This window comes from Squalius cephalus (genome assembly GCF_949319135.1).
Source record: "Squalius cephalus genome assembly, chromosome: 5".
Lineage (NCBI taxonomy): Eukaryota > Metazoa > Chordata > Actinopteri > Cypriniformes > Leuciscidae > Squalius > Squalius cephalus.
The window spans coordinates 23,563,039-23,589,955 of record NC_137126.1 but is presented as its reverse complement, the minus strand read 5'-3'; the positions used below and the strand labels follow the sequence as shown (position 1 = coordinate 23,589,955).

At 37.0% G+C, this 26,917-nt stretch overlaps 1 protein-coding gene across 1 annotated transcript in view; it reads left to right on the top strand.

The window, feature by feature from the left end:
* The first annotated feature begins 528 nt into the window (after positions 1-528).
* The window catches only part of smarca2 (SWI/SNF related BAF chromatin remodeling complex subunit ATPase 2), a 52,826-nt gene continuing 26,437 nt past the window's right edge, over positions 529-26,917 (top strand). Inside the window, exons 1-26 of the mRNA XM_079872341.1 lie at positions 529-641; positions 2,420-2,659; positions 2,843-2,972; positions 3,827-4,159; positions 4,335-4,433; positions 7,264-7,531; positions 8,461-8,587; positions 9,000-9,173; positions 11,620-11,793; positions 12,213-12,383; positions 12,558-12,608; positions 12,754-12,884; positions 14,085-14,142; positions 14,323-14,423; positions 17,603-17,750; positions 18,196-18,359; positions 20,396-20,462; positions 20,584-20,694; positions 21,213-21,455; positions 21,557-21,670; positions 22,351-22,458; positions 22,566-22,652; positions 23,793-23,839; positions 23,962-24,128; positions 24,301-24,464; positions 26,078-26,340. Coding sequence (XP_079728467.1) covers positions 2,435-2,659; positions 2,843-2,972; positions 3,827-4,159; positions 4,335-4,433; positions 7,264-7,531; positions 8,461-8,587; positions 9,000-9,173; positions 11,620-11,793; positions 12,213-12,383; positions 12,558-12,608; positions 12,754-12,884; positions 14,085-14,142; positions 14,323-14,423; positions 17,603-17,750; positions 18,196-18,359; positions 20,396-20,462; positions 20,584-20,694; positions 21,213-21,455; positions 21,557-21,670; positions 22,351-22,458; positions 22,566-22,652; positions 23,793-23,839; positions 23,962-24,128; positions 24,301-24,464; positions 26,078-26,340 — 3,725 coding nt within the window. The 5' untranslated portion in view covers positions 529-641; positions 2,420-2,434. The remainder of the gene's footprint in view (positions 642-2,419; positions 2,660-2,842; positions 2,973-3,826; positions 4,160-4,334; positions 4,434-7,263; positions 7,532-8,460; positions 8,588-8,999; positions 9,174-11,619; positions 11,794-12,212; positions 12,384-12,557; positions 12,609-12,753; positions 12,885-14,084; positions 14,143-14,322; positions 14,424-17,602; positions 17,751-18,195; positions 18,360-20,395; positions 20,463-20,583; positions 20,695-21,212; positions 21,456-21,556; positions 21,671-22,350; positions 22,459-22,565; positions 22,653-23,792; positions 23,840-23,961; positions 24,129-24,300; positions 24,465-26,077; positions 26,341-26,917) is intronic.

Below are 26,917 nucleotides of genomic sequence, written 5' to 3'. Positions count from 1 at the left end.
AGATGAAATTACTTAAACATCCAAGTTGATTGTACTTAAAAATCTAAGGCAGCAATTTTACAGCTTCCTGAGTTTTTGTGAGCTATCAATTTCAGTCCAAAAATAGCTAATTATTGTTACCGCTAATTTAAGTATGATAGCCTATACATTATCATTTATCACAATTGTTTTAAATAAAATGCATCATTCAGCAAACAACAACATGCTTATGCAACCAATGAATGCAGTGTATAGAACCTGTGCTACAAAAAAAACCCCTTCACTCTTCCCACAGATACTTGTGGACAACAACAGGCGTGAATACAATGTGTGAAAGCGTGATTTGAAACGTGTCCCCAAACGCCCTGGCGGACATGCGAAAGTTCCAGTACGTTCGGTCGGCCCTGTGAAGTGAAAGTGTACTTGAAAGGCCCCGCCCCCAAATATATCACGAAATGATCGATGTCTTCCTCAGCCAATCACAAGACAGAGACGACTGTATTTCCTGCGCTCTCAACGAATCAGAATTGACAAAATACAAAAAAACGCGAACTTCAACTTGTCAGCAAACAGAAGGGGGAGGGGACCAACATATGGCAGTCATATTTCTGAAGCTGAAATAATGTGTTAGACGTTTTATTGTGTTGTTTACCTCGCAGAAGGTAATTGGGTTTAAATACTCTTTGCTTGGACATTTATACTGATTCATTACGTCAGTGGGGAGCGTTTTTGCCATTTTTTGCTGAAAAAATGTAGCGGGCTAGCATGCTAATATAACTGTACTGTACAGACGGTTAGCGAGCTGCTGTTCGGTTATATTAGACAGGGGGGCTTTACTGCGTACTTGCTTTATAACTTTGACAATATAAAAGCAGGTGAATAAACTGCTCCTCTAATAATGCAAAACATGTTTGAAATGCCAGGAAACTGAAAATCTGCTATAAATGTGCATCGGTAGTGCGCTATGATGGGAAGGTCCCAGAAAGTTTGAGATTTCAGGAAACTGCAATGGCGTGAGGGGGAGACAGTCATGACAGCAGGTCGAGGAAGCCATGATCCGATCAGAGCAACTCTCTCCAAATAACACCCCTGCACCGGCTTATATATAATGATTAATTGCAGTGATGCTTTTTTTAAATAAGCTTTTTGCTTATACTATTGCGGCCGGGTGACATTGACTACTAATTAATAGTTGCTTTGTTTTCTTATTTTTTTATATTTAGTTTTCGCCATTATGCTTTGGACATTAAATATAGGCCTGCATGAGCGCATTTGTGCACTCAACAACAGGTTAATTGTTTATTCCTAGTTCTTCCGTTTGTGTGAATGGACTCTAACCGTTCATAGATGCGCGAATACTTAATGCAATTTTAAATAGAGTGTGTAATTAAATGTTAACGTGCCTTTACATGATACAAGTGTACCATTATCTCACCCTGTGCATTCCTTACCGTCATTATTGGCGTCTAATGATCCATCCATCCTGTTCATATTCTGAACTGAAGCCCTGCTCGTGGGGGGCGTGTCAAAGATCAGCGCGGGATGTTGTTAACATTGTTATGCAAATTTTTCTGGAAGAACTCTATTTTAACCCTCTCTGTATGTTTCATTTATGTGATTGCTCTTTTGTATTTTTTTTACTGATAATAACAACAACTATAATATTGATAAGGCAAGATTTGAAAAATAATGTAACTTATTTAATATGTTTCCTTTATTTGAGTGGGCGAGTTAATAATAATAATTATAATAAATCAATATTGGAATGTAAATGTAACGGCTTGGGCAGTTAAATTTGATACTAACTCGTATAGCAAGTATCAGCATTACCACAGTCATGGCAAACCTGTAAAAATCAGGAATTTTCAAAATGCTGTTTTCCAGGGAAGGAAAATTAATAAACAAATAAAAACCATGAAACTTCATTAGTCAAAAAGTGTGGACCCTGAAATATCATAATACTACTGCAGGCATTTCCTCCGTATTATAATTATAGGTTATTTAATGATGCAATAAACCACAAGAAACTGTAATGCACAGCCTCTCTTGGCTTATTGCTTCTTTTGTTTATGATAAAAGACTATAAATGTTATGCTTAGTTCCATGTATTAATTAGCATAAACAGTTCTTCCATTTGCTTTTATTCCATTTTATTCCATTTGATAATTAAATTAATTAGCCTAACTGTAGCTTTGAAAAACAATGTAGCAACTTGCCACATTTATATATAGTTTATTAATATGATGCTAATTAGTGATTTACAGTGACTTTGAACAAACTACCCTTTTCATAAAAATATATTTGATTTGCACTTTTTTATTATTGTGTTTCTTGTTTTGGTACTAATTAATGAAAAACGCTGTCATTTTGGATGCCAAACAATGTTTGAGTGAATCCATCATGTACAGTAGGTTCAAGCTTTTCTCCATTTCCCCCCCAGATTCCCAGCTGATAGATGTCCACCCCCAATGAGCCACCAGTTGGGATGTCCCATGCTGGCCCTTCACCAGGTGCTGGCCTGTCTCCGGGGCCCATCCTAGGGCCCAGCCCTGGACCCGGCCCCTCTCCTGGCTCTGTACACAGCATGATGGGCCCCAGCCCAGGGCCCCCAAGCGTCCCGCATGCTATACAGGGCCAAGGGGCTGGAGAGTACTCACAGGACATGCAACAAATGCATAAGGTAGAGGATCGCTTTTGACATTGATTATATTAGAATAGATCAATAGTTGTCTAGTAAATGCAAAAACAGAAAAATAACACAAGTGCATGTAAATGTAAATGAACTTGTTGGAGGTCCAAACGGTCTTTTTGATGTTGCCAGTATGCCTGCAGTATGTATGACTAATCTCCTGCCTCTGTTCAGCCAATGGAGGGAATGCATGAGAAGGGGATGGGAGACGATATGCACTATGGCCAGATGAAGGGGGTGGGCATGAGATCCCTGCACAGTGGCATGGGTCCTCCACAGAGCCCTATGGATCAACACAGTCAAGGTGCAATTACTTATAAGCCATAATTTAATAACAAAGCAGAAAGCACTCAGGGGTTATAATTTTAACCCTAATTATAGTTGCTTTTAGAGGCTCTTATTCTTCTGCCATTGAAAGATTTTAGTCTACAATTGCCTTAGAGGTAATTAAGACAGTTATCCAATTGTGTTTATTTATATATTTTTGTGCACTTATCTTTGGTGCTGCCTTTATGTTACACTATGTATCCTCATATGCTCATACCTATGATCCTTTGTTACCAAGGAAACTTTTTCATTTATCTGTACCTTTTACAGTTCTAAATTAATCTTTAAATGTTCATAATTAAATATTCTGCAATTAACAGTCATGGGTATAGTTTAAAAGTTGTTGATAGTAACCTCAAGATGCGGTCACATTACCGAAATGTCATTAAAATTTGATGGGCAAAAAGGTCGATTGTCAGTAGTGTAGAGATGCATGAAGCACGGCTCACACAGAAGTCACTTTCAAATCAAGTAGTTTTCTGTTGTTCAACATGGCGAATTTGTGTGAGCAACTTGAACCCTTTTCAAAATCATGTGAAACTCCAGAGTGCACAGATTTTGCCCACTAAATTTCACAGAGCAATGGTCAATGTGACCGCACCATAAATATTATTTAACCGTGCACATGTTTGTATGCCAATTAAAATTTGTAGGCATAAAACAAATAACCAGAACTTTTGAGAAATACTCTCAAAACTCATATCAGTCTTCTAGAAAAATATAAAAAGAGAAATAGTAGAAAAAACAACTGACATAAACAAACAACTGACCAATTTAACCGCAGTCAGCTTCATAACTACAGGATACACATTTTTTTGTTTTGCTTATTAGGATACATGTCCCCTCATCCCTCGCCATTGGGCCAGGTGCCGGAGCATGTGCCTAGCCCTATGTCAGGAGGAGGGCCGACCCCGCCGCAAATGTCTCAGGGTCAGTCGCCCATGATGCCCATGGATCCGCAGGGGATGGGACAGCAGGCCAGGGGTCAGTCTGCCTTCAGCCCAATCCAGCTACAGCAACTGAGGGCTCAGATCCTGGCTTACAAGATCCTGGGCCGTGGTCAACCTCTGCCTGAAAATCTGCAGTTAGCTGTGCAGGGCAAGAGGAGCCTCCCCACCATGCAGCAGCAGCCCGTCAATACTGGCCCCTACAACAGATCTCCAGGTGAATATGTTTTTGGCCATTTTGGTATTAGCCAGTAGCCCTTTATGTGCAGTTTTCTCTTGTACAATTTATAATGATTTTAAGCCTGTTGCATGCAAAATTGGTAATCATATTAGTTGTTTTTTTTGCAGTTTTTCTTTTCTTTATAATATTCAATCTTGTGCTGTTTTGCTAGGTATGCCAGTGCCTCATGGAGGGCCTGCGACTGGCCCGTGTCCCTCTCCAGCCATGCAGACTCTTACCCAGAGCTCTGGGCCAAAACCGTGGCCTGAAGGTGAGTGTGGGATGCATTTTTTTTATTTACTTTTTATTATACAGACAGTATTTTTATTATAAAAACAGATAACAGTAAAGTGGGGAAAAAAACATTGTCTGCACTGTCTTCTTTTTTAAAATTCTTTGCCCTACATTTAACCGACCATTTAATTAGTCTGGCCAGTGGTTCAAATTTTTCACTGGCCCCACCCAAAAAATAAATAAATAAATAAATAAAATAAAAAAGTCTTGTTGTTTTTGTTGTTTTAACCATGCAACATTGTATTCTAATAAATAAGCCACCAAAATGTTAGGTACCTCTGAAATTTCACAAGTCTCGACTGATTCCAATTTCGATACCACAGCAAAAACTACTAGCCTAATTAATAAAACGTTCAAAAATTATTGAAGATAAGTGAATCTTCAGTAATAAAACAAGAACAAATGAACAAAATTCAAGCAACACTTCAAATAAATACAACAGAACAAAGATGCAAATGAATAAACAATAAGTTTAAAAGGTACTGAAATTAAATAATCAAATGTAAAGTAACACTGCATAGTCTTGACTGTATAAATTAAATATACATGAAACCTTGTTAAAGCTACAAAATTTGTTCAGTCAAGATCAGTGAGTGATTTTCTCGTTGTCTTTTGTTGTTTGATTAACATTAATGACAGACCTCATGTAGGTATTTTAGGCTGCTGTCTCTTTAAGAGCTAATGCACTGATCCAGTATACACATGCGTTTTCTTTCTCATTTGTTTACATTCAGTAAAAGACATAACCGACTGTGTTTACGTGAATGCTCGCAAAGAAGGGCATTTTGACAGTTTTGTTGTGTTTATTTTTCCATGCAAGTGAAAGAGAACTCAATTCAGTACTTACACGCCATTTTGTTCTCCATTTAAATGGTTAAAATCACCTGAATGTTTACATTTACATGATGATGCAGCACTGGCCCAATTGTTTCACGCTTGCCCCGGGCCATCGGGCAGTCCTTAATGTCAAGCCCTGTAAAACCACAAAAACAAAAAATAAAAAACAGATCTTAAAATTCCAACACAACAGTTTTATGTAGTCACAGATCATGTTTTTTTTTGTTGAACAAATTCATATTCTGGTTAAGCTGGTAAAGTGAAACTTTGAAAAAGATTAAAACTTTTAAATGAAAACGCTAAGGGACAACCTTACAAAGGTTAAATCCCCTCTCTAATATGCTTTCAAATGACAGTGTATTAATTCAGTGCTATCTTCAAGGGAAAGTCACTGAAGTACACACAAATGAAAGATCATTGTTCATCTCTCTTTTTCAAGTGGTGAGTTAGTCTGGTTTAATTCTAATGCGCTGCTTATTGGCTATAGTTTTGTAAGATTCAGTTGATGTCAGGTCAATAGGTTGTTTGCATATTACGTCACGTTACTGCGTTGCCATGGCGCGAAATGCAGATGGAGGGCAGGAAGTGATTTGCTACATTTAGGAAGCACTATAACAAACTGAAAATGCCTGTTTTCCGTCGTTTATGGTTGCTCAAATTGATCAAACTGAGAAACCATGAGGAGTGTTTATCGTGTGCCAAAAGTTGTTGTTCATAAGGGGGAAAAATGCAAGAAATTGACCGAAAAACGGCAGAAAAAATGGCTTGCAAACCTACGTCTGCGGTCGGGAATCGGAAAATGCCCGTGTGTGCAGTGATCACTTCATCAAAGGTCAGTTAATACAACTTATGTGGCTATGTTTGTGTAACGTAACTCACACACACACACACACACACACACACACACACACACACACACACACACACACACACAGTTACCAGTTTCCGAACTTTGTAAAGTCAAAGTAATTGTTTCTTCTTTTCTTTGAGTTTGTAAGTTACCCCTGTAACTGAAGACAAACGCGTAACGTTAGCAAAGCTACCTACAAAGTGTTTTGAGGGTGCAGCCTTCAGTGGTTTAGTGGTGTTTTGGCGGACCTTTGAGAGTGGTTAACCTAATAACGTAAAGTAAACAGCCGTAAAAGTAACGTCGAGAAGCGCCGCAGTGTTGAATGGTTGTTAGGGTTAACGTTACGGATTAATCCACAGGACAAAAAAGAATGACAGCCTCAATGACAGGCAAATCTTTCAATTCAGTTGAAAAATCACTCCTCTTCATAACGAAGGATCACATTCAACATATGTTTAGTTTTTTTCTCTTTATCTTTCTCTTGTAATAGCGTCTAAAGTAGTACAGTACAGACTTTCCTCCATCTCGTCCATTCCGCTCTTCACTTCCTGCCCTCCATTTGAATTTCGCGTGTCATCACAATCACGTGACTGCAAACCACCTATTGACGTTTTCACTGCATTTTATGAAATGCCCTCATGGCGGGTTCGGAAACTGATTGATTGACCTCAGCCAGAGATAAAGATCCAGAGACTTTTTTTTTCTCTTGTATCTTCTCTTGTGTGCATGCTCTCATTTAGGGATTGCATGCCCTTCATGCAGTTTCTTTAAAGGCATTGAACTTGACTTGAAACATGTCATAAGAGTTTTTGTAAAGATTTTTCATTTCAGAAGTGGACGTCAGTTCACACTGTGCTTTGAACTGTCTTAAAACCTGCCAACAACAGCTTTGATGTCCTCTTTGAGTATGATCAAACATCCTAACAACAATGGACTACTGAAATATATGACATTACTTATGCTGTTTCAGTATGGCTCATTATATTGATCGATCTGACAACAGCATTGTGGATCACTAGAAGCTTAATGCATTTTTGCATTCAGTAGCATTTCTTTGAAAGACATGACATTTTGATAAATCTCACAAGACGTTCACAAAGCACATCTCCTGTCTTTTCAGGTCAAGGTGCAGAGACCCCCAGCACTCCACAGAAGCTGGCGGTCCCAGCGCCCAGCGGCAGACCCTCTCCAGCTCCCCCGCTGGCCCCCACCGGTACACAACCTGTGCCCAGCACCTCTCTCACCTCCCAACCTCAACCTCAGCCACCGTCTGGACCAGGCCAGCCCTCTCTCATCATCCAGCTCCAGCAGAAACAGAATCGCATCACCCCGATTCAGAAGCCTCAGGGTCTGGACCCTGTCGAACTCTTGCAAGAGAGGGAATACCGGTATGTAACAAGTAATTAATTTCAACTTAATTTACACTGGTCATTAATTGCATTTTTTCATTTTATGATTTTTTCTGAGGTGCACTTATAATGTTAGGACAATTTTTACACCAAAATGAAGAACGATGACGATGAAGAAGAAAGTGCTGTTCTGTGTCTGTGTAGGCAGTGTGGCGCTGATGTATTCATCTCTATTTCGTTATAAGAACAAGGAAGTACAGAATTAGTCATTAGTTGTTTTTGGACTAATGAGGACATTTTGATCTCTGAAACAGTATGTTTTTATAATACAATGAGGTCTTTCATTTCAAAAGATCAGGAAAGTTTTGAATTTTTTTAATTCATTACCTCTTTAATTTGCAGTTAAAGGCAGCACAGTTTTACCACACATTACCACAGCTAGACAATCACATTTGAGTACAGATTCAAGCCTGCAAACCTATCATCCATTGCTCTCCTGTCTCTAAAATGTCATCAGAGCTATTGTTGTTTTGGGGGGGGGTTGTGAGCTGTAATGAATGTTAGAGGAGGGTGAGGAACCTTCTGAGGTTTCTGAAAGTTTCTCAGGACTTGGTTGATTACACTGGCTTGCACTATCTGAAACAACAGAAAGGTGTTAATTGTTTGATGTACCTTGAGGTCACCATCACACACATTTTTTAACACCGTCTGTGTGAAAGTTTCAGATCTTGCTGGTGATTTATAATTTAGAGAACTCTAAGGTTACTAGAAATGATTGTCTAGAAAGTTCACCTTCAAAGACATCTCTGTTCAACAATAAGTTTGGTGATATGTGCTTGTTTGACAGTTTTTGCTTTCATTTTTTCACTTAATGACCACTAGAAATCTCTGTTATTCTTGAAAAAAAAAAAAAAAAAAAAGATAGTGCTTGTATTCAGTACATCTGTCCTTCTCATTTATGTTCAAAGACTTCAGGCCAGGATTGCTCACAGAATTCAGGAGCTGGAGAATCTTCCGGGGTCGCTGCCACCTGATCTGAGGACGAAAGCGACCGTGGAGCTGAAGGCCTTAAGACTGCTCAACTTCCAGCGACAGGTTTGTCAATGACATGACACTCATTTTTTGTCTTATCTGTTCATTTATTAAAAAATGCAATTCATAGAACAATGTAAGTACACCTCTTTAATAATGAGCATGTTTTTTAAGTTTCTGTATTAAAATGTAAACGTTATTATTCTGTATAAAATGTGTGATATTTTTACAAGTAATGAAATAATTTACAATATGCATATTTTTGATTTGCAACGAAATGCACCATTAGAGGGCACCCTTGTTGTATTTTGATGCACTCAGTCTGCTCACAATTCACAGCCTTGTTCTGCTATAATTAACTGTCATGAACAAAATATGTGTGAAATGCATCAGATTATGATTATCATTTGATGAAGCTCATTAGCTTAATGCATTTTGCCACAGATGACTATGATTGATTTTTTTTCTCTCTCAGCTGAGGCTAGATGTTGTAGCCTGCATGCGCCGAGACACAACTCTGGAGACTGCACTGAACTCCAAGGCCTACAAGCGCAGCAAGAGGCAGACCCTGAGAGAAGCTCGCATGACTGAGAAACTAGAGAAGCAGCAGAAAATCGAGCAGGAGAGGAAGCGCCGACAGAAACACCAGGTGATCAATGAATGATCAGTGTACTAAGTGTGATCAAATAAATGGACTGAACATACTCAATATACTGATAAAACAATAGACAAGCTCCTACAGCAAAATACTCATATACACAATTCATGTGCTTACATATTGACTACTATAAAGGTCAAGGCTTCAGACTGTGACCAAATGGTCACATTTTGCGACCTTTTTTCCTGCCGGTGTGACAACATTTGTTAGAGGTTGCACTGATGTCACCAGCACGTTGCTCAACTGATAAGATCTGCCATTTCTGTTACATATGAGAAACATCATACGGCAAATGAAACGCAACTGCACTATGTATTTGAGTTGTGCTGCGAGGACCGTTTATCAGCTCGGGGCAGTAAAAGACTCAGAACAGGTTTACTCGCGGGACGATCTTGAGCATGTGACACCATTACTACACAGAGCTGGGATTAATATCACCGCAGCGAAAGCTAGTGGAAAGCATTCAAATTCGGTCCAGAATCCTGTTATAAACCACACATACTGCATCATGTCAAACAGCGCTGACGTGGAATACCAGGAGAAACATTGTGCCATGAAGTTATAGAAAGCGTTTCAGTCCAGAAATCACCAACATTCACCATGGATTTAATGTAGTAACGCTAACCGTAACCACGTATTATGGCAGAAATAGTTTTTTTACATTAGGTTATTCATATCAGGGTTTGTACAACTTTTTGAGAGTGAAATTCAGGCACTTTTCAAGTGCTTTCAAGTGCTTCAAACTTTTTACAGCACTTCAAACCTCTGAATTTTATCTAATTATAATGTTATTTTTAATGTGATGATTTATAAAACTAAAAGTTTAAAGATGTAGGAAAACTAACACTTTGTAGCAAACAAGCCCTTTTATTTAAAAAAGACATGAAATTACCACTATAACCAGTAGATGGTGGCAGAGGAGCACTTATTTGCCATTTCCACTCCCTAATATATGGAAAAAAAGTCGAAAGTCACAAAGTCTCATGTAAAACAAAAACTTTTCTTCAATTTGTGACTGAATTACACAGAAAACAAGTAAAGATAGCTCTTTTATAATCACTGAAGCTGTCTGTCAGTTCAGTATGATACAATAGAAGAACAATGGTCAATTTAAGAGTATAGAATATTAAAATTGTCCATATAAAGATGAGGTTTTTGCACGTTACTGTTGTTAATCATTTTTAATTTATTTGCATATCAATTCAAGTTCAGTGCTTCACTGTTAAATTTCCAATAAACAAACATGTAATTGTATTAGTAACTGCACTTATTAATGCAAAACAATAGTCATTTTATGGTTAAATTAACTTTATGATAAATTTTCCCCCGGCTACCAAATCAGGTGTTGGCGCCACCATCTGGAGAACTTAGTGGCACCAGTGCCATTGCTTTCAAATGTTAGTCTGGAGCCCTGAGGGAGCTTTTAAGAGGGGTCATATCATGAGGAATCAAATTTCCTTGGCCTGCCAAGTCAAGCTGAGGCAATAAGAAGGATGTAGGATAACGCTCTCCTAAACACCAGAATAACTATGGAGACTAAAAGGATTGAAAATTGCTCTTCTTGGCAGTGTGTAAGACCTGACCATCTGCCTGACCTTCTGAAGATTCCTAGCTTTAGAAACAAGTGGCTGAGGTTTATTAAGATGTCTTTAAAACATTTCCAGCTGACATTAACAGTTTGTGCTGCACATTTGATCCAGATTTTTTATGAACCTGTTATTTTTAACTTTCTATTCACCAAAGAATCCTGAAAAAAAGAAAAAAAAGAATTCTATTTCTACAAAAATATTCAGCAGCACAACTGATTTCAACATTTCAACAATAAATGTTTTTGAGAAGAAAATCAGCATATTAGAATGATTTCTGAAGGATCATTTGGCACTGAAGACTGGAGTAATGATACCCTGGAAATCCAGAGTTTTCGCGAGAGCACAATTTGAATTTGCTCAGCGAGTTACTCTGGCATTGAGTAATGATGCTCATTAACTATGCCCTTGTAGCCGAGCTGCACCAGTCACATCGGTGTATCTGATATAGGCGGGCCAGAGGCGAGCTAAACAGATGACGACAGCTAGTGCCGCCCCTCGAGTTGGGCGATTTTCATTACTCAATGCCAGACCCTTAATCTTTCAGATTTGGGTCTGGATTTCCAGGCTAGAGTAATGATGCTGAAAATTCAACTTTGCCACCACAGACATTTTTAAAATATATTAAAATAGATAACAGTTATTTTAAATTGTAATAATATTTCACAATATTAATGGTTTTACTGTATTTTTTCTTTAAAAAACCCCAAAACAAAGCAAAAAAAAAACATCAGAAAGAAAATTGATAAGACAAAAAGCATTATATGACCTGTTTAGAACACAAATGGTTGAGGAGTTTTAAAGTGGCTTTGCTCTTTGAATCATGCTGTGTCATTCTTTACTTCTTGTAGGAGTATCTCAACAGCATTCTGCAGCATGCAAAAGATTTCAAGGAATATCACAGGTCCATCTCTGGAAAAAATCAAAAGCTGTCCAAGGCCATTGCTACCTGGCACACTAACACAGAGAGAGAGCAGAAGAAGGAGACTGAAAGAATCGAGAAAGAGAGGATGAGAAGACTGATGGTATGAAGCACCATTTCTAGCATCATTATAAAACTTTCTGTTTCAGTGTCTTCACTGCCTTCGCATAAAAATGGGCATACACCACAGCATACTGTCCAGTTCTTAAACAAATCACTTTACTGGTGCTTTTCCTTCTATTGATCATTAATTCATTCTTTTTAATGAATTACTTTAATGATTTAATTAACTGATAATGATTGGTGATTCACTCTGAATCAAACAGAGTCTAATCAAACACAGAGACTTAATCATAGACTGAACTCACTTCTACACTGAATTGGCTCAGATGACTTTCTCGCATACAGTATGTCTCGAACTGAGAACTAGTACTGTGTTTTAAAATGTTAAAAATGTCCAAAAAAACAAATATACACATTTTCCCTTAAAGGTTCTCATAGGCTCTCTGTCTGTTTTCCTAGGCTGAGGATGAAGAAGGTTACAGGAAGCTAATTGACCAGAAGAAGGACAAGCGTCTTGCCTACCTTCTTCAACAGACAGATGAATATGTGGCCAACCTTACTGAGCTTGTCTATGAGCACAAGGCTGCTCAGGCTGCAAAGGAGAAGAAGAGGAAGAGAAAGAAGAAAAAGGTATAGAAAATACCCTATAGAAAAGAATCCATAAAATCACTTATTCTCAAAGTCTGATATAGTAAAGTATACAGTTTTATTAGGTTCAATTCCGTTTATAGCACTGTTTTTTTTTTTTTTTTACAATCATCAAACACTCACTGCTTGCTTATTTCTTTCATTTTTAACCTTCAGAAGGAAGCTGGTGATGCCGAAGGAATGGGAGCCATTGGGCCTGATGGAGAGGTAAGTAAATTGCTATGAAAATGAAAGCAGAGTAGATGTGAATAACTGACTGATGTTTGATCCTAATGGTAAACTCAGTCTGTCAAACCTAATCTAACATGGCCTGTCACAGAAAACCTGCTTTAATGTTTACTTATTCGTGCAGCCCATAGATGAGAACAGCCAGATGAGTGAGCTGCCAGTCAAAGTCATTCAGACAGAGACTGGGAAAGTGCTGCAGGGGACAGATGCCCCCAAGTCTAGTCAGTTAGAGGCTTGGCTCGAGATGAACCCTGGGTAAGCTGTCCTCACATTACATCCTCTGTGTGTCTGGTAATTAAAAACATTTCCATAAAAGTATGACCAGTCACTTGGATTGAGCTGTGAAGCTGCAGTGAGCCATGTGTTTACAGCACTGTGGGGAAGACAATATTCAAAGGGATGCAGTAGAAAAGGGAAAATATGCTACTTGACATCCCACCAAATAAATAAATACATAGACATTGAATACAATTTGTGTAGAAATTACTGTGCATGTATATCATCCTAAAGCCTCTGCTAAGAACACAATAATACTACAATAATATTAAAGAATCCATATTAGGCTTTTTAATGTTTCCTTTTCCTTTAGTGTGTAATGGATCTGTTTGCGCATGTAAGACCTGCAAAGTTAATAAGCTCATAGGTCAAAAAGCAAATCATTGTTTTGTATATGTATAAATACACACATATGCATGTATATATTTAAGAAGAATTATTATAGTTATTTATATATAAAATTTGTATTATAATGTGTATAAATATATACAGTATATTCATGCAAATGTTTCTTAAATATATACATGCATATGTGTTTAAATATACAAAATAATTATATACAGTACACATATATTATGTAAACACAAACTTTTATTTTGGATGCGATTAATCGTTGCCCAGCACTAATATTGATATAATGTACAGACTCGATATACCGCCTAGCCCTAATGGAGGTGCCGCAATAATGTGCAGTATGTGAAAAATAATGTTTTTTTGAACATTAAAGCATGTTAACCTATTCTAGTACAACATTCTGAGTGCAACGGCCACAACTCAACATCCAGTCAAGTCATAGAACCAAATCCCTGCCTTGCTTTTTTTTCTTTTTCAACAAACTGTTACACTCGGATGTACATAACAATACAGGGAATTCAGTTGTGAACTGATTAACATTTTATTTTTGTGTAATCACTTATGAAATTACATAGAAATTACATAGAAATAATAGAATAATGTTACAATTTTGTAAAAATTAGCATTTTCATGTGTCCATGCATTTTGGATAAAAAATACCTATCCAACAGAGACTGAAGCTTTGTGCAAACCTCCTGTGTAGCATATTTTAATTTAGCTATGGGGGGAAAAAGCTTTGATAACAAGCACCTTTTAAGCTTGTGTTGTCAATAAACCCTTTTCAGGCTTCAAGTGTTTACTAGTGCATTATGCCCTTTTAAACAGCTATGAAGTTGCTCCACGGTCAGACAGTGAAGAGAGTGGGTCGGAATTTGAAGAGGAGGTGAGTGTCCTCTTATTTCTGCTCATTGAGCTTTGTCAGCTCCTTGGTGTGGAGTGAGTCATACATAAGTACACAAACTCACACACATTATTATCCTTTTCTCTGCATTCATAAAGCATCTCCCATAAGCCTTTTCAGTATCTGATTAAATGAGCTTAATCCGCTAATACTCCTTTTTAGGATGATGAAGAGGTGGTCTCCAGAGCCGAATCCGAAGAAAAGAAAGTCATCGATCCCAACAGTGATGAAGTATCTGAAAGAGCAGCCAAGCACATCATAGAGTATGTTGCCTGTTCTCACTTCAAAACAAAACATGCCTTGTTGACCTGGATTGAACTTACTATGTACAGGGGGGTTCAAAAGTTTCTATTTAGCAATTTTCTGATTTTCTACACTTTTTTGCTTTGCAAATTATATTATCAGTTTGACGAGTTAAGCGAAAAGTGGAATTTAAAGGGATGGTTCACCCAAAATACTCACCCTTAAGTTGTTTCAAACCTGTATAAATTTCTTTCTTCTGCTGAACACAAAAGAAAATATTTTGAAGATTGTTTGTATCCAAACAGTTGATGGGCCCCATTGACTTCCATATAATTTTTTCCCATACTATGGAAGTCAATGGGTCCCATCAAATGTTTGGTTACAAGCATTCTTCAAAATATCTTCTTTTGTGTTCAGCAGAAGAAAGAAATTCATAAAGGTTTTGGAATAACTTGAGAATGAGTAAATGATGACAGAATTTTCATTTTTGGGTGAACTATCTCTTTAAGTATATCTCTCAGTATTTTTACTTTAACGACAGCTGCAGTTGAGTTGCAAGTTAAGTTTGTGTAAAACCTGATGATCATGTGATCCAGCATGATGATTTGAGATGAGCTTCTTAAGATTCAAGGGAACCATGAACATCTGACAGTCTTTACAAAGAGTCACATGTTCAGTGTCTCAAATGGAATCTGATTAGTGATAAAAACTACAGTGTAGAATTGTTTATTTGTTTTAATTAAATTAGTTTATTTCCAGGTTTAATTTGTATTTGTTCTCAAACATTTTAACCTCACTGCACATGCTATAATTATTTGTGAATTATTGAAAGATAATTGAAAGTGCCAGATTTTCAAGAGGTTACAGTGTCTCGGGAACGGCTGATCTCCTGGGATTTTCACACACAACAATCTCTAGAGTTTACAGAGAGTGCTGTGAAAGCTAAAAAGCACCCAGTGAGCAGAGTTTCTGTGGGTGAAAAGTCCTTATCAATGAGAGAGTTTGAAGAATAATGGGCTGACAGGAAGGTGAAGTACCTGAATAAAACACACATATAACAACAGTGCTGTGCACAAGAGATTGTCTGAATGCACAACACATTCAACCTTGAACTGGATGGGTTATAGCAACAGAAGAGCACAACGGGTTTCGAAATATAAATCCATAGATGAGTTCTGCCTTGTGTCTGTGTATCATGCTGATGGTGTTAGGAAATACAAACTGAGTATTGTATGAATTGCACGGTCTACTTGCGTATTGTTAGTAGTCGGCAGAACCTCTGATCACATAGTCTACATGTATTTTCAGCAAAACATTTTTTGGGTGTGTTTTGTAAAGCCATTTGTGAAGACACAAGGCATGTGTCTTTTCAAGCTGGTTTAAAATGTCCACCAGTTTTCAACACGAGCGTCTTTGGTGGAGTGGTAGATCATGTCAACATGGACCAGAATCTCTATAGATTGTTTCCAGCACCTTGTTGAATATTTACTGTGAACAATTCCGTTCTACCCATTTAAATATATGGATTCGGCAGACGCTGAATATTCAGTGTTACATTGGATTCTATATGTTTTATCATATGTACATGTGTCCTCCAGGAATTGAATTCATGACCTTTGCATTGATAGCACCATGCTGACCAGTAAATAATTAATAAAGTGGCCACAGGCTGTATAAAGAGCATATTGCATATTTCTATTCCCTTTTAAAGGGTAACTCTCGCCAAAATGCAATCTAGGGTCTTTTTGTTAATCTACCCGAGGCAAACTTTAGTTTAAATGCATAATTAGAATGGAATCGCCACTTTTAAGTTTGACCGTATTTTCGTTTTCGGTCAAATTGCCTTTTGAATGGGAGTGCTTGGGGCACTTCTATGATAGCATCAAAAATAGCTATTTTTAAAACACTAAGAAGGCTCGACACAACATGAAAGTATACACCAGGGGCTCTACACATGAACTCGAGCATTGACAACATTGTTTGTGTACACAGAGTTTACTAAAAAGAAGATTTTGAAAAACTCACTGTAGCTGTGTCCGCCGGCATTTTGACAGTCAAAAATAGTCGATCTCCGAATGCAACGTAACAGGGAGCAGAGTAAAGACGGAAAGCTCCTAAAGCTTAGTTCCATATAAATTCACGGATAATTTGTTGTTTTGTCATTAGTGAAAATCAATATTGACCTTGTTTTTGAAAAAGGATCCTCATATAAGAAACAATTCTAAAATTCAGAGTCAGGTCATTCGCATTCAGAGAATTTTTTTATACAATATTTTTTTTTTTCAATTCAATTGCCATTGGCAGGTGTGGTAAAACAGTATATTCAAGAATTATTTTATCCAAAAATGGTTATTCATGAGTCAGCCTTATGTCATAAGACATTTATCTTCAAAACACACAGAACTTTTTGATTTTTAAAATAGTCCATAAAGAGAATGTGAAAAATATATATATATATCAAGCAGTTTAATTCACTTCTTTCTTTTTTTTAAGAGACACAATGATGAACAGATTTAATTTTGGCGTTTATTCATTTAAAAACACTGATCGACACATCCATAGAACACATCAAATATGGTAAACAGAAGCTCAGCTACAGTATGCTTACTTGAGAACCAATGATTGTTGATACGTGAACGTTTTCTTTACTTGGAATTTCAATGGATGGACAACTATGATGAGAGAATATTAAAAATATCTTAATTTGTGTTTCAAAGATGAACGGAAGTCTGGGTAAACTGAATCCTGGGTTATCTTGCTTGACTTTTAACAATTTGGTCCCACTTTATATTAAGTGGCTTTAAGTACTATGTACTTACATGTACTTACATTGAAATTAATAATTTGATACAATGTACTTATTGTGTAACTACATGTTTTTACATTGTACTTACATTTTAAAAATTCCTGCATGTAATTACAGCTGTAATTAATTTATGTAATTACATTTGTAATTACACAGTTGACCCTTCCCTTACACCTTAAACCTACCCAATCCACCACACCTGTCCCTAACCTTACCCGTATCACACCTCAATAGCAGCAAAAGTGTTTTACAATACAACATGAACACAATAAGTACATTGTACTTATTTTTTGATGTAAGTACATAGTACTTAACGCCACTTAATATAAAGTGGGACCAACAATTTTTATTTTTGGATGAACTATCCTTTTAATGTTGGATCCTGTGTTACAGTTCTGCTAAGCAGGATGTGGATGACGAGTACAGTGTTCAGGCGGGAGAGACCAGCTCCCAGTCTTACTATGGAGTGGCCCATGCAGTCATAGAGAGGGTGGACAAACAGTCCACCCTTCTGATCAACGGGACCCTCAAACATTACCAGGTAAAGCAACAAATAAACCAAGCTTTAAATAGACACCTCCACAGATACATTATTCTTGGAATCCATCTTCTCTGAAGAGAGCTGTGTAGGTTTAAATGAAATGTCAAGGGATTTTGCTCTAGAAATTGAAGAGGCTGCAGGAAAGAAATCACTCAGAGAGGAAATTTCAAAATTGTAGTAGCTTGTATTGAATCTGTTATCTCCTTTGGGCAGTAATGGATTTCAAAAGGAGAAACAGACCTGTTATCTCCTGTTTATCCTTTGAAAGATTTAAGTGAGCACTAGGATTCATGCTTTATTAATTCCACTCGGCATCTGTGAAAAAACAATTGGATCTATTGTGCCATGTTCTGGAATCTGTGTGCCGGCTCGTGTGTCTGCTCGGTTGTCTGTTTGTGATGCTTTTAAGATATTACCGCCAAATAATGCAAATCTTTTTGTTCAGATTCAGGGTCTGGAGTGGATGGTGTCTCTGTACAACAACAACCTGAATGGTATTCTGGCCGATGAGATGGGTCTGGGGAAGACCATTCAAACTATCGCCCTTATCACCTATCTAATGGAAAACAAGAGGCTCAATGGGCCGTACCTCATCATCGTACCGCTCTCGTAAGTCCAACTAGCAAGCTGTAAATAACATGAAAAGAGGTGTAATGAAGTGAAATGTCTAAGAGGATTTGCAGTGTAATGTCTTCATTAGGTAGCTAAACACCATTACACAGTTCAGATGACCTCTAATGACTGAAAACGCTGTGATAGTGATTTGTGATGTTGCATTTTTAAGGTGACATATGGCAGTGCTACAAGTCACTGAACAGTTGTCATATTGATCATGCATGCTTAGTTGGACATTGAATTAAATGGTACAACATCTTGTTACTGTCACGGATGAGGTGGTTAAGATATAGCGCACGATGAAGGAGATACAACAGGATACTTTCATTCAAAACTTAGACCAGAGAACAAACAACCACAAATCACTGATAACAATACATTTAATACAAGACAAGGAACAGGAAGAAACAGAGATATACAGATATCTTAAATACACAGAGAACAACTGGGGCAAATGAACTCAATGACAGTAACCAATAGTAACTAACAGTCCGTGCTGGGAAAAGGAAAGGTCTAAACGGAAGTGTTTTGAATGGAATAGTGACAAAGAAGCTAGAGAAATGATTTAAGTCAGAAAAGATACATTTCAACAGTACCATTATCAATAACTCCACCTTGGTTGTTTCCTGCATTACTCATAGATTTTGATATACTAGAGTTAATGAAAGAATATGGAAACATTGTAGCTGTTGTTGAAGATACTACAAACTGTATATCAAGCATTTGTCCCAGTATATACGGGTGGATCTAAAGATCCTAAGACAGGAAGAACAGGTTTTGCTTTCAGTATTCCATCCTTAAACAGTTCTGTTAATAGGAGATCATCAGATCATTTATCAGTATACACAGTAGAGATGATGGCAATAGCAACAGCACTACAGTGGATAGAAGAGACTCAAATCAAAAAGGTTATACTTTGTACAGATTCATATTCGGCATTAAAGTAATTGAAATCATTCACACCTCACAGTCGACAGGACATAGTAAATGAGATATATGAAAATCTGTATAGATTTAAGAATATGAACGTCATGATAATATTTATGTGGATACCGGCTCATAGAGGGATAAAACATAATGAAAAGGTTGATAGTTTAGCAAAACAGGCTTTTTGATATTTCACTTAGTAAATATGAAGCAAAAGCAGTAATTAAAGCATATACCACGAAAGAGTGGCAACATTAATGGGATACAGTAAATACAGGACATCATCTTTATGTAATACAACGAGAAGTAGGAGTAGTGAGGATAACTAAAAGAAGCACCAAAGAGGAAAATATTTTAACAAGATTAAGGGTTGGACATACTATACTGAATAAAACCTTAAAAATAATAAATAAACATCCAACAGGATTATGTGAGCATTGTGGAGTAGAGGAATCAGTAGAACATGTTATTTGTGTTTGTCAAAAGTATACTAATGAATGAGAAATAATGAAAAATGAACTTAGAAAGATGCGAATGGATGAATTAAAGCTTAAACATATAATTACTTATGGACTAGATAGTTTATTTCTTTATCTCAAGAGAACAGAGTTGATTAAGAGAATTTAGAGTTGTTGTTTTTTTTTTTTTTTTTTAATGAAATGGGTAAATTCTGGTCCACACTCCAATACAGTAGGTGGCGATAATGCACCTTAATGTTGGTGCTACCCACCATAAAATCGAAGAAGAAGATAGTAACTAACAGGACACAGCTGAACCAAATGAACTAATGAAGGAGGAGTGGCTAGAAACTGAACAATGAACACAGAGGAAGTCCAAACACAAACAGAAACATGACAGTTACAATATTTGTGTAGTTTGTCTTGTATTCTCGATTGCAAAAGGCCCTATAGGATATGGTGAAAATGACCCTGAGCACCATGTTTTAGCTTTAAGTTATTTTGATTGATTTGTGCAACGGCCAGAAATGTCCTCAAACAGCTTTACCTCACACCTATCATTAAGTCTGCTCCACGATCACACCACCTATCATTTAGAGAAATGACTATAAAAAATGACAATATTGATTTTCGTTTTTTTCATAGGACTTTGTCCAACTGGGTTTATGAGTTGGACAAGTGGGCACCAAGTATTGTGAAAATTTCCTACAAGGTAGTCATTGATTTTTACTATCAGTATGTATAGTTACTGTGGACAATTTAATTTTATAATGTAATATAGCATAAAGGTAATAAAGTCAGTTAATGGCGATTTCTGTTTTAATTCGTCAAAGGGCACACCATCAATGCGGAGGTCTTTTGTGCCGCAGCTCCGCAGTGGGAAGTTTAATGTCCTTATAACCACCTACGAGTACATCATTAAAGACAAGCACATTCTCGCCAAGGTAAAGGCCATGCATTACGTTTGCATTTGCAGACACTTTCATCTAAAGTGCATTCTTCCATTTAAAAGTTTGGGGTTAGTATTACAATTTAAAAGAACTGTTTTTTTTTGTTTTTTTCAATATATTTTAAAATATAATTTACTCCTGTGGTGGCAAAGCTGAATTATCAGCAGCATTTTCCAGTCTTCAGTGTCACATGATCCTTCAGAAATCATTCTAATATGCTGATTAGCTGATTCTTTGAATAGAAAGTTCAAAAGAACCACATTTGTTTAAAATATAAATCTTTTTTAACAGTACAAAAGTCTTTACTGTCCGTATAGATCAAATTAATGCAACCATGCTAAAAGTTCATTTCTTTCAACAAAAAAAACCCTTACTGACTCCAAACTTTCAAACGGTAGTGTACTTTTAATCAGTTCCTGAATTCCCTGGGACTCGAACCCATGGTCTTGGAGTGGCACATGTTTGTAGAACAATCAGTGCCTTAATGCCCTAATTGCCTTTCCAACCCCCAGATTCGCTGGAAGTATATGATTGTGGACGAGGGTCACCGCATGAAAAACCATCACTGCAAGCTCACGCAGGTGTTGAACACCCACTACGTCGCTCCCAGAAGGCTGTTGCTCACTGGGACCCCTCTACAGAACAAATTACCTGAGCTCTGGGCGCTGCTCAACTTTCTGTTGCCCACCATCTTCAAAAGCTGCACCACCTTTGAGCAGTGGTTCAATGCTCCATTTGCAATGACTGGAGAGAGGGTAGACTGTTATATTTCACCCTTATAGATTTACCGTCCTGTTTTACACATTACACTGTAGCTTAAAGAGGTTTCTCTCTGTTGCGGATTACACCGATTCAGGTGGATCTAAATGAAGAGGAGACCATCCTCATCATTCGCCGTTTGCATAAGGTATTACGTCCCTTCCTTCTGCGCAGACTGAAGAAAGAAGTGGAGTCCCAGTTACCTGAGAAGGTAAGGATCCATTCTGTCACACTTTTTTAATGAAAGTGGAAAAGGAGATACCAAGCAAAACAACAGTATTAATGTTTTATGTAGGTTCGGGTTAGAGTTGTCAAAAAGTATCGACTTTTCGGTACTGAAATCTTTTAAATTGTAAAGCTTTGAGCGCTGTTGAGTGTAATTGCAAACACCTCTGATTTGCCATTGTGTTCACGCACTGATATGATATGATATGATATGATATGATATGTCTGATGGGCTACACTGATCAATGCACGGGAGCGTTTCCTTTCAAAAGCTCCCGTCTATATCTGTGTAAGCGAGCGCTCGGTGAAGAGCATCATTGATGTATATTTACAACATGTTTTTGAAGCGCTGGTCATTGTAGCCAATCACAGACATATCCAATGAGCATGTGAGTACAATGGGCAGTCAGAGGTGTTTATGATTCCGCTCAACAGCGCTCAAAGCGTCACATTGTTTAAATTTCAGTACCGACTTGAAAAAATTTAAAATACAACATTCTTTACAAAATAATTGTATTTATTTCCAAAAACAACAAAAAAGAAAATCATTGTACACATAAAAAAAAATAAAAATAAAAAAAAACCTCTTCCAAACAAAGTATGAATGACATCTGTATGTCATGCGGATGAGGTTATATTAATGCATTGGGTCTTAATTTGTCACAGGTGGAGTATGTCATCAAATGTGACATGTCAGCCATCCAGAAGGTTCTGTACAGGCACATGCAGGGCAAAGGTATCCTGCTCACAGACGGCTCAGAGAAAGACAAGAAGGTAAAGAGAGAGGCTGTATGGTACAGTAACTGTAACTGTATTGTTACACTGCTGTTTGGATTAAAGCAGAGTTCATGGGGTTTTAACTTGATGTTTTTCATCCACAGGGTAAAGGAGGAGCCAAGACTTTAATGAACACCATCATGCAGCTGAAGAAGATCTGTAACCATCCCTACATGTTTCAGCACATTGAGGTATCGCAATATGTCTCAGTCATGGTTATTATTAAGCTGAAATAAAATTGGTTTGTTTAAAAAATTAGAAATGTTCTTTTTGGGCTGTAAACTGAAAAAAGGTTTTAAGTTGAAGCACTAATATTATTAACAAATCAGCATTATAACTTTCCAGAGCTATTGGTCTAAAAAATTAGGAAGAACGTTTAAAATGTATAATTCATTACATTTACGAGCCTTACAATCTCTGAAAAAATGGCACGCATCAGTTTAACAGTAAAAATTAAGTTGCTTTTTTTGTCCATTCTTCTTTGAACTTTTGGTCTACTTCGTTGTCTTCTGTGTATAAGAATAGTTAATTGTGTCAATGCGTTCATCGTGTCTGATGATGAACGCATTGACACAATTAATTATTATGATACACAGAAGACAACGCTGTTGTATCAGTGTCCTTATTTGCACATATATATTTAACTTGAAGAAGACATGGTGGAATATGTGCGCATGCACGGTATATGAAATTATATAAAAACTTGAAATACGCTCGCTCTGGTCTGGATATGAACTGTGATCCGTGTTGCGACTCTTCATCACGGAGTTCCGCGCAAAAAACACTCTTGTGTGTTGTTGCATATTAAATATGAGTCATATTTTACCATGTACTTTTTACCATTACTCCAGCTTTGACCACATCGTTGGGAAAATGCAAACAACGCTTTTGTTTTACTGTTTTGAGGAAACATACACTTACGAACACATGTGTCTGAAAAACAACTCCACAAAGCAGAACAGGCAGAGGTGTACAAACAGCACTGAAGTGGTCTTCATGACATTTGACTTCTCTAATGTGTTGGCATCCATAGTACAGTGCAGTGATTGGATTAAAAGAGAAAAGCTCAGAAATTGATGACATAGATGCGTTCTCTCCAGGCACTGGAGCTGTTTCATTCTCGTAGCATGAAAGTTAATTGGGTCTAAAAAGCATTGGACCCCATTGACTTTTAATGTATTTATGTAAAATTTATTTTAGACCCAAAACTTCTTCATATATATGGAGTTAAAACTTCGGTCAACAATCAAAACGAAGCATTCTACGGTGCCATGGTATTTTTCTACTTGTATGGCATCAGCTGTGCTCATAGCGTCTATTTTGTACTTTAGGAATCCTTTGCTGAACACTTGGGATATCCAAATGGCATTATCAGTGGGTGAGTACGGATCAAATCGACTGTTACCATGAATTGTTCATTCGTCAAATATGGATCACTAAACACATCGCAGAGCCCCTGCACTACATGACATTTTAGACATGCTATTTTTGTTGTCCTAGCCCTGACCTGTACCGTGCCTCTGGCAAGTTTGAGTTACTGGACCGCATCCTGCCCAAGCTGAAGGCCACCAATCACAGAGTGCTTCTGTTCTGTCAGATGACCACCCTCATGACCATCATGGAGGATTATTTTAGCTACCGTAACTTCCTCTATTTGCGTCTGGATGGTCAGTAATCAGTGCAAACCAAATCCTTTTATGTATTCCTGCCCTTTAGGACCTCAGTATTGGGGATTTCCAATTGGTGGCCCACCACTTTTTTAATGAGTGTGATCACACATACTGTAAATGCTGCCCTTTCTCTTTCATTAACACGTTTGTTTCTGGTTGTGTCCTCCAGGAACTACGAAGTCTGAAGACCGGGCAGAGCTTTTAAAGAAATTCAACAGTGAAGGCTCCCAGTATTTTATCTTCCTGTTGAGCACCAGGGCAGGTGGTTTGGGCCTCAACTTGCAAGCTGCAGACACCGTTGTGATCTTTGACAGTGACTGGAACCCCCACCAGGTTTGTGTGATTCAGAGGAACTAGACATTCACGTCCCTAGTTTTCAGCTCAGCAGTGATCTGTCATCTCTAAATCCGACTTGAAAAATATCTTATAGTATAAGTGATTCACCTTAGTTGAGATAGTTGTGGAATTCAGAAATATAAAAGGAATTGTATTTTTTTGTATATAAAAGGAATTGTCTTTATTTCTCACAATTGCAACTTTTTTTTTTTTAACTCTATCTTGTGATTCATCAATATAGCCCGGTTTACACAACGCCATTTTCCACTAAAAACTGAAAACTTTGTATGCATTTTGGCCGTTCATTTACACGACAACAGTGTTTTTGGGGCTTAAAGACGCAAACTTTTGAAAACGGGTTTCAAAGTGCAAGTTTTTGAAAACAATACTGTTAACGTCTCCATGTTAACTACAAAAATGTGAAACATTGATAGCATACACATGCGTATTAAGTATTTAGTCTATAGACATGCGTGTGTGGCTTGACTGCTCTCAATAAAATAATGCTTTTGTGCGCAGGCGTGTAGTCTTTCTTTACAAAGTGACATTTCTAACTAGTGGCCTGACATGCATAATACAGTGTTTTAGTCGTTTGCGGATCCGTGTGAATGGGGATGGTTTTGATAAGGTTGTCTGTATAAAGAAAAAACTTTTCCGTATTTAGTACATCGTTATCATGTAAACGTACCCTTACTCTGAAGTACAAACAGGCTTCCATATTAGTTGACCAATAATATGTACATTTTGATTTATTAGCATTAGAATTGTTGGTTAAAAATTATAGGACTGTATTCTGGAAAAAGGAAACTATTTTGTGGAAAAAAAATACTTTTATTCAGCAAGGATGGTTGCTGAAAATGGATCAAAAGTGACCATAAAGACATTTTTAATGTTACAAAGATTTGAATTTCAAATAAATGCTGTTCTTCTAAACTGTATTCATCCTGAAAAAAAAATGCTTTGTCATCACAGCTTTTCCATCACAGGAATAAATTACATTTTAAAATATATTCAAATAGAAAATTACAATAATATTTCATAGTAGTATTGCTTTTACTGCATTTTTTTTGTAAAATAAAATGGTCCTGTATTGCACATATCACAAATAAAATAAATCCATGTATTTTCTCAATTAATACAAGGCCATAAAAGCTACATGCATTATGATTAGCAAAATGCTAATTTAAATTTGTTGTATAGTATTTAATATCACAGCACTTTTTTAATGCCAACTAACCACAGACAAATATATATTTTGAGGTGATTTTTGACGTGTTTATATATTTATTGGTTTATTTATTCATTTATCTTATTCTATTATTATTTTCATTCATATGTTGGTGGTGTTGGCTGGATGATTTGTTTTTTTTATGCAGCAGCATGAAGTTTGGGCTTTTTTCCCCACGCATTTTCAGCAGAAGATGCTACAATTTTCCCTCCATCCGCCTCCACATACAGCAATCTTCAGCCAATTTGAAATGTTTATTTTTCCTTCTCCAAAGAACAAGCCAGAAAGATTGCACCATGCCTCTTCTTAATAACACTCTTGCCCTCTGAATGTAACTGATATAACTCTGTTAATCACACTGAAATGTGATTTCAATCACCAGGACTTGCAGGCACAGGACCGAGCCCACCGCATCGGCCAGCAGAATGAAGTACGCGTACTGCGTCTGTGCACTGTTAACAGTGTGGAGGAGAAGATTCTAGCGGCGGCCAAATATAAACTGAACGTTGATCAGAAGGTCATTCAGGCAGGCATGTTTGATCAGAAGTCCTCTAGCCATGAACGTAGAGCCTTCCTGCAGGCTATTCTGGAGCATGAGGAACAGAATGAGGTGAGTCGCTTCAACAAGCACAGATGGCAGTTGGAGTAACTGATAAACTGGTTAATTTTATCTAATGATGCACTGAGGTAAAAATTATTGGAAAAAGACAGATTCTTTTTAGTTTACTAGCCATTATGAAAGCATACAATGCCATTATGAAAGCATACATTCAAATTACACTTCACCACATACATTTGTCTTCCCAAAATGGATATAAATCCAATCTACTATTCCCGCAAATATATAAATATGCAAATACTGTATAACAGATGATGCCAGTACCAGGCTGTGAAATTTTCTGTTGAATGCTCTCGTCGCCCCACATAGCAGTTAATGTTTGAGTTTCACGGTTTATCCATCCATGTTGATGTGTGTATTGTGTTTACATAAATATATGTGTGTGTACTGTGTATAATTATTTTGTATATATAAATACACACACATGCATGTATATATTTAAGATTTTTTTTATTTATATATAAGATATTTATATATAATATAAATTATGTATAAATATATATACAGTATATACATGCAAATATTTCTTAAATATATACATGCATATGTGTGTATTTATGTATACAACATAATTATACATAGTACACACACATATATTTATGT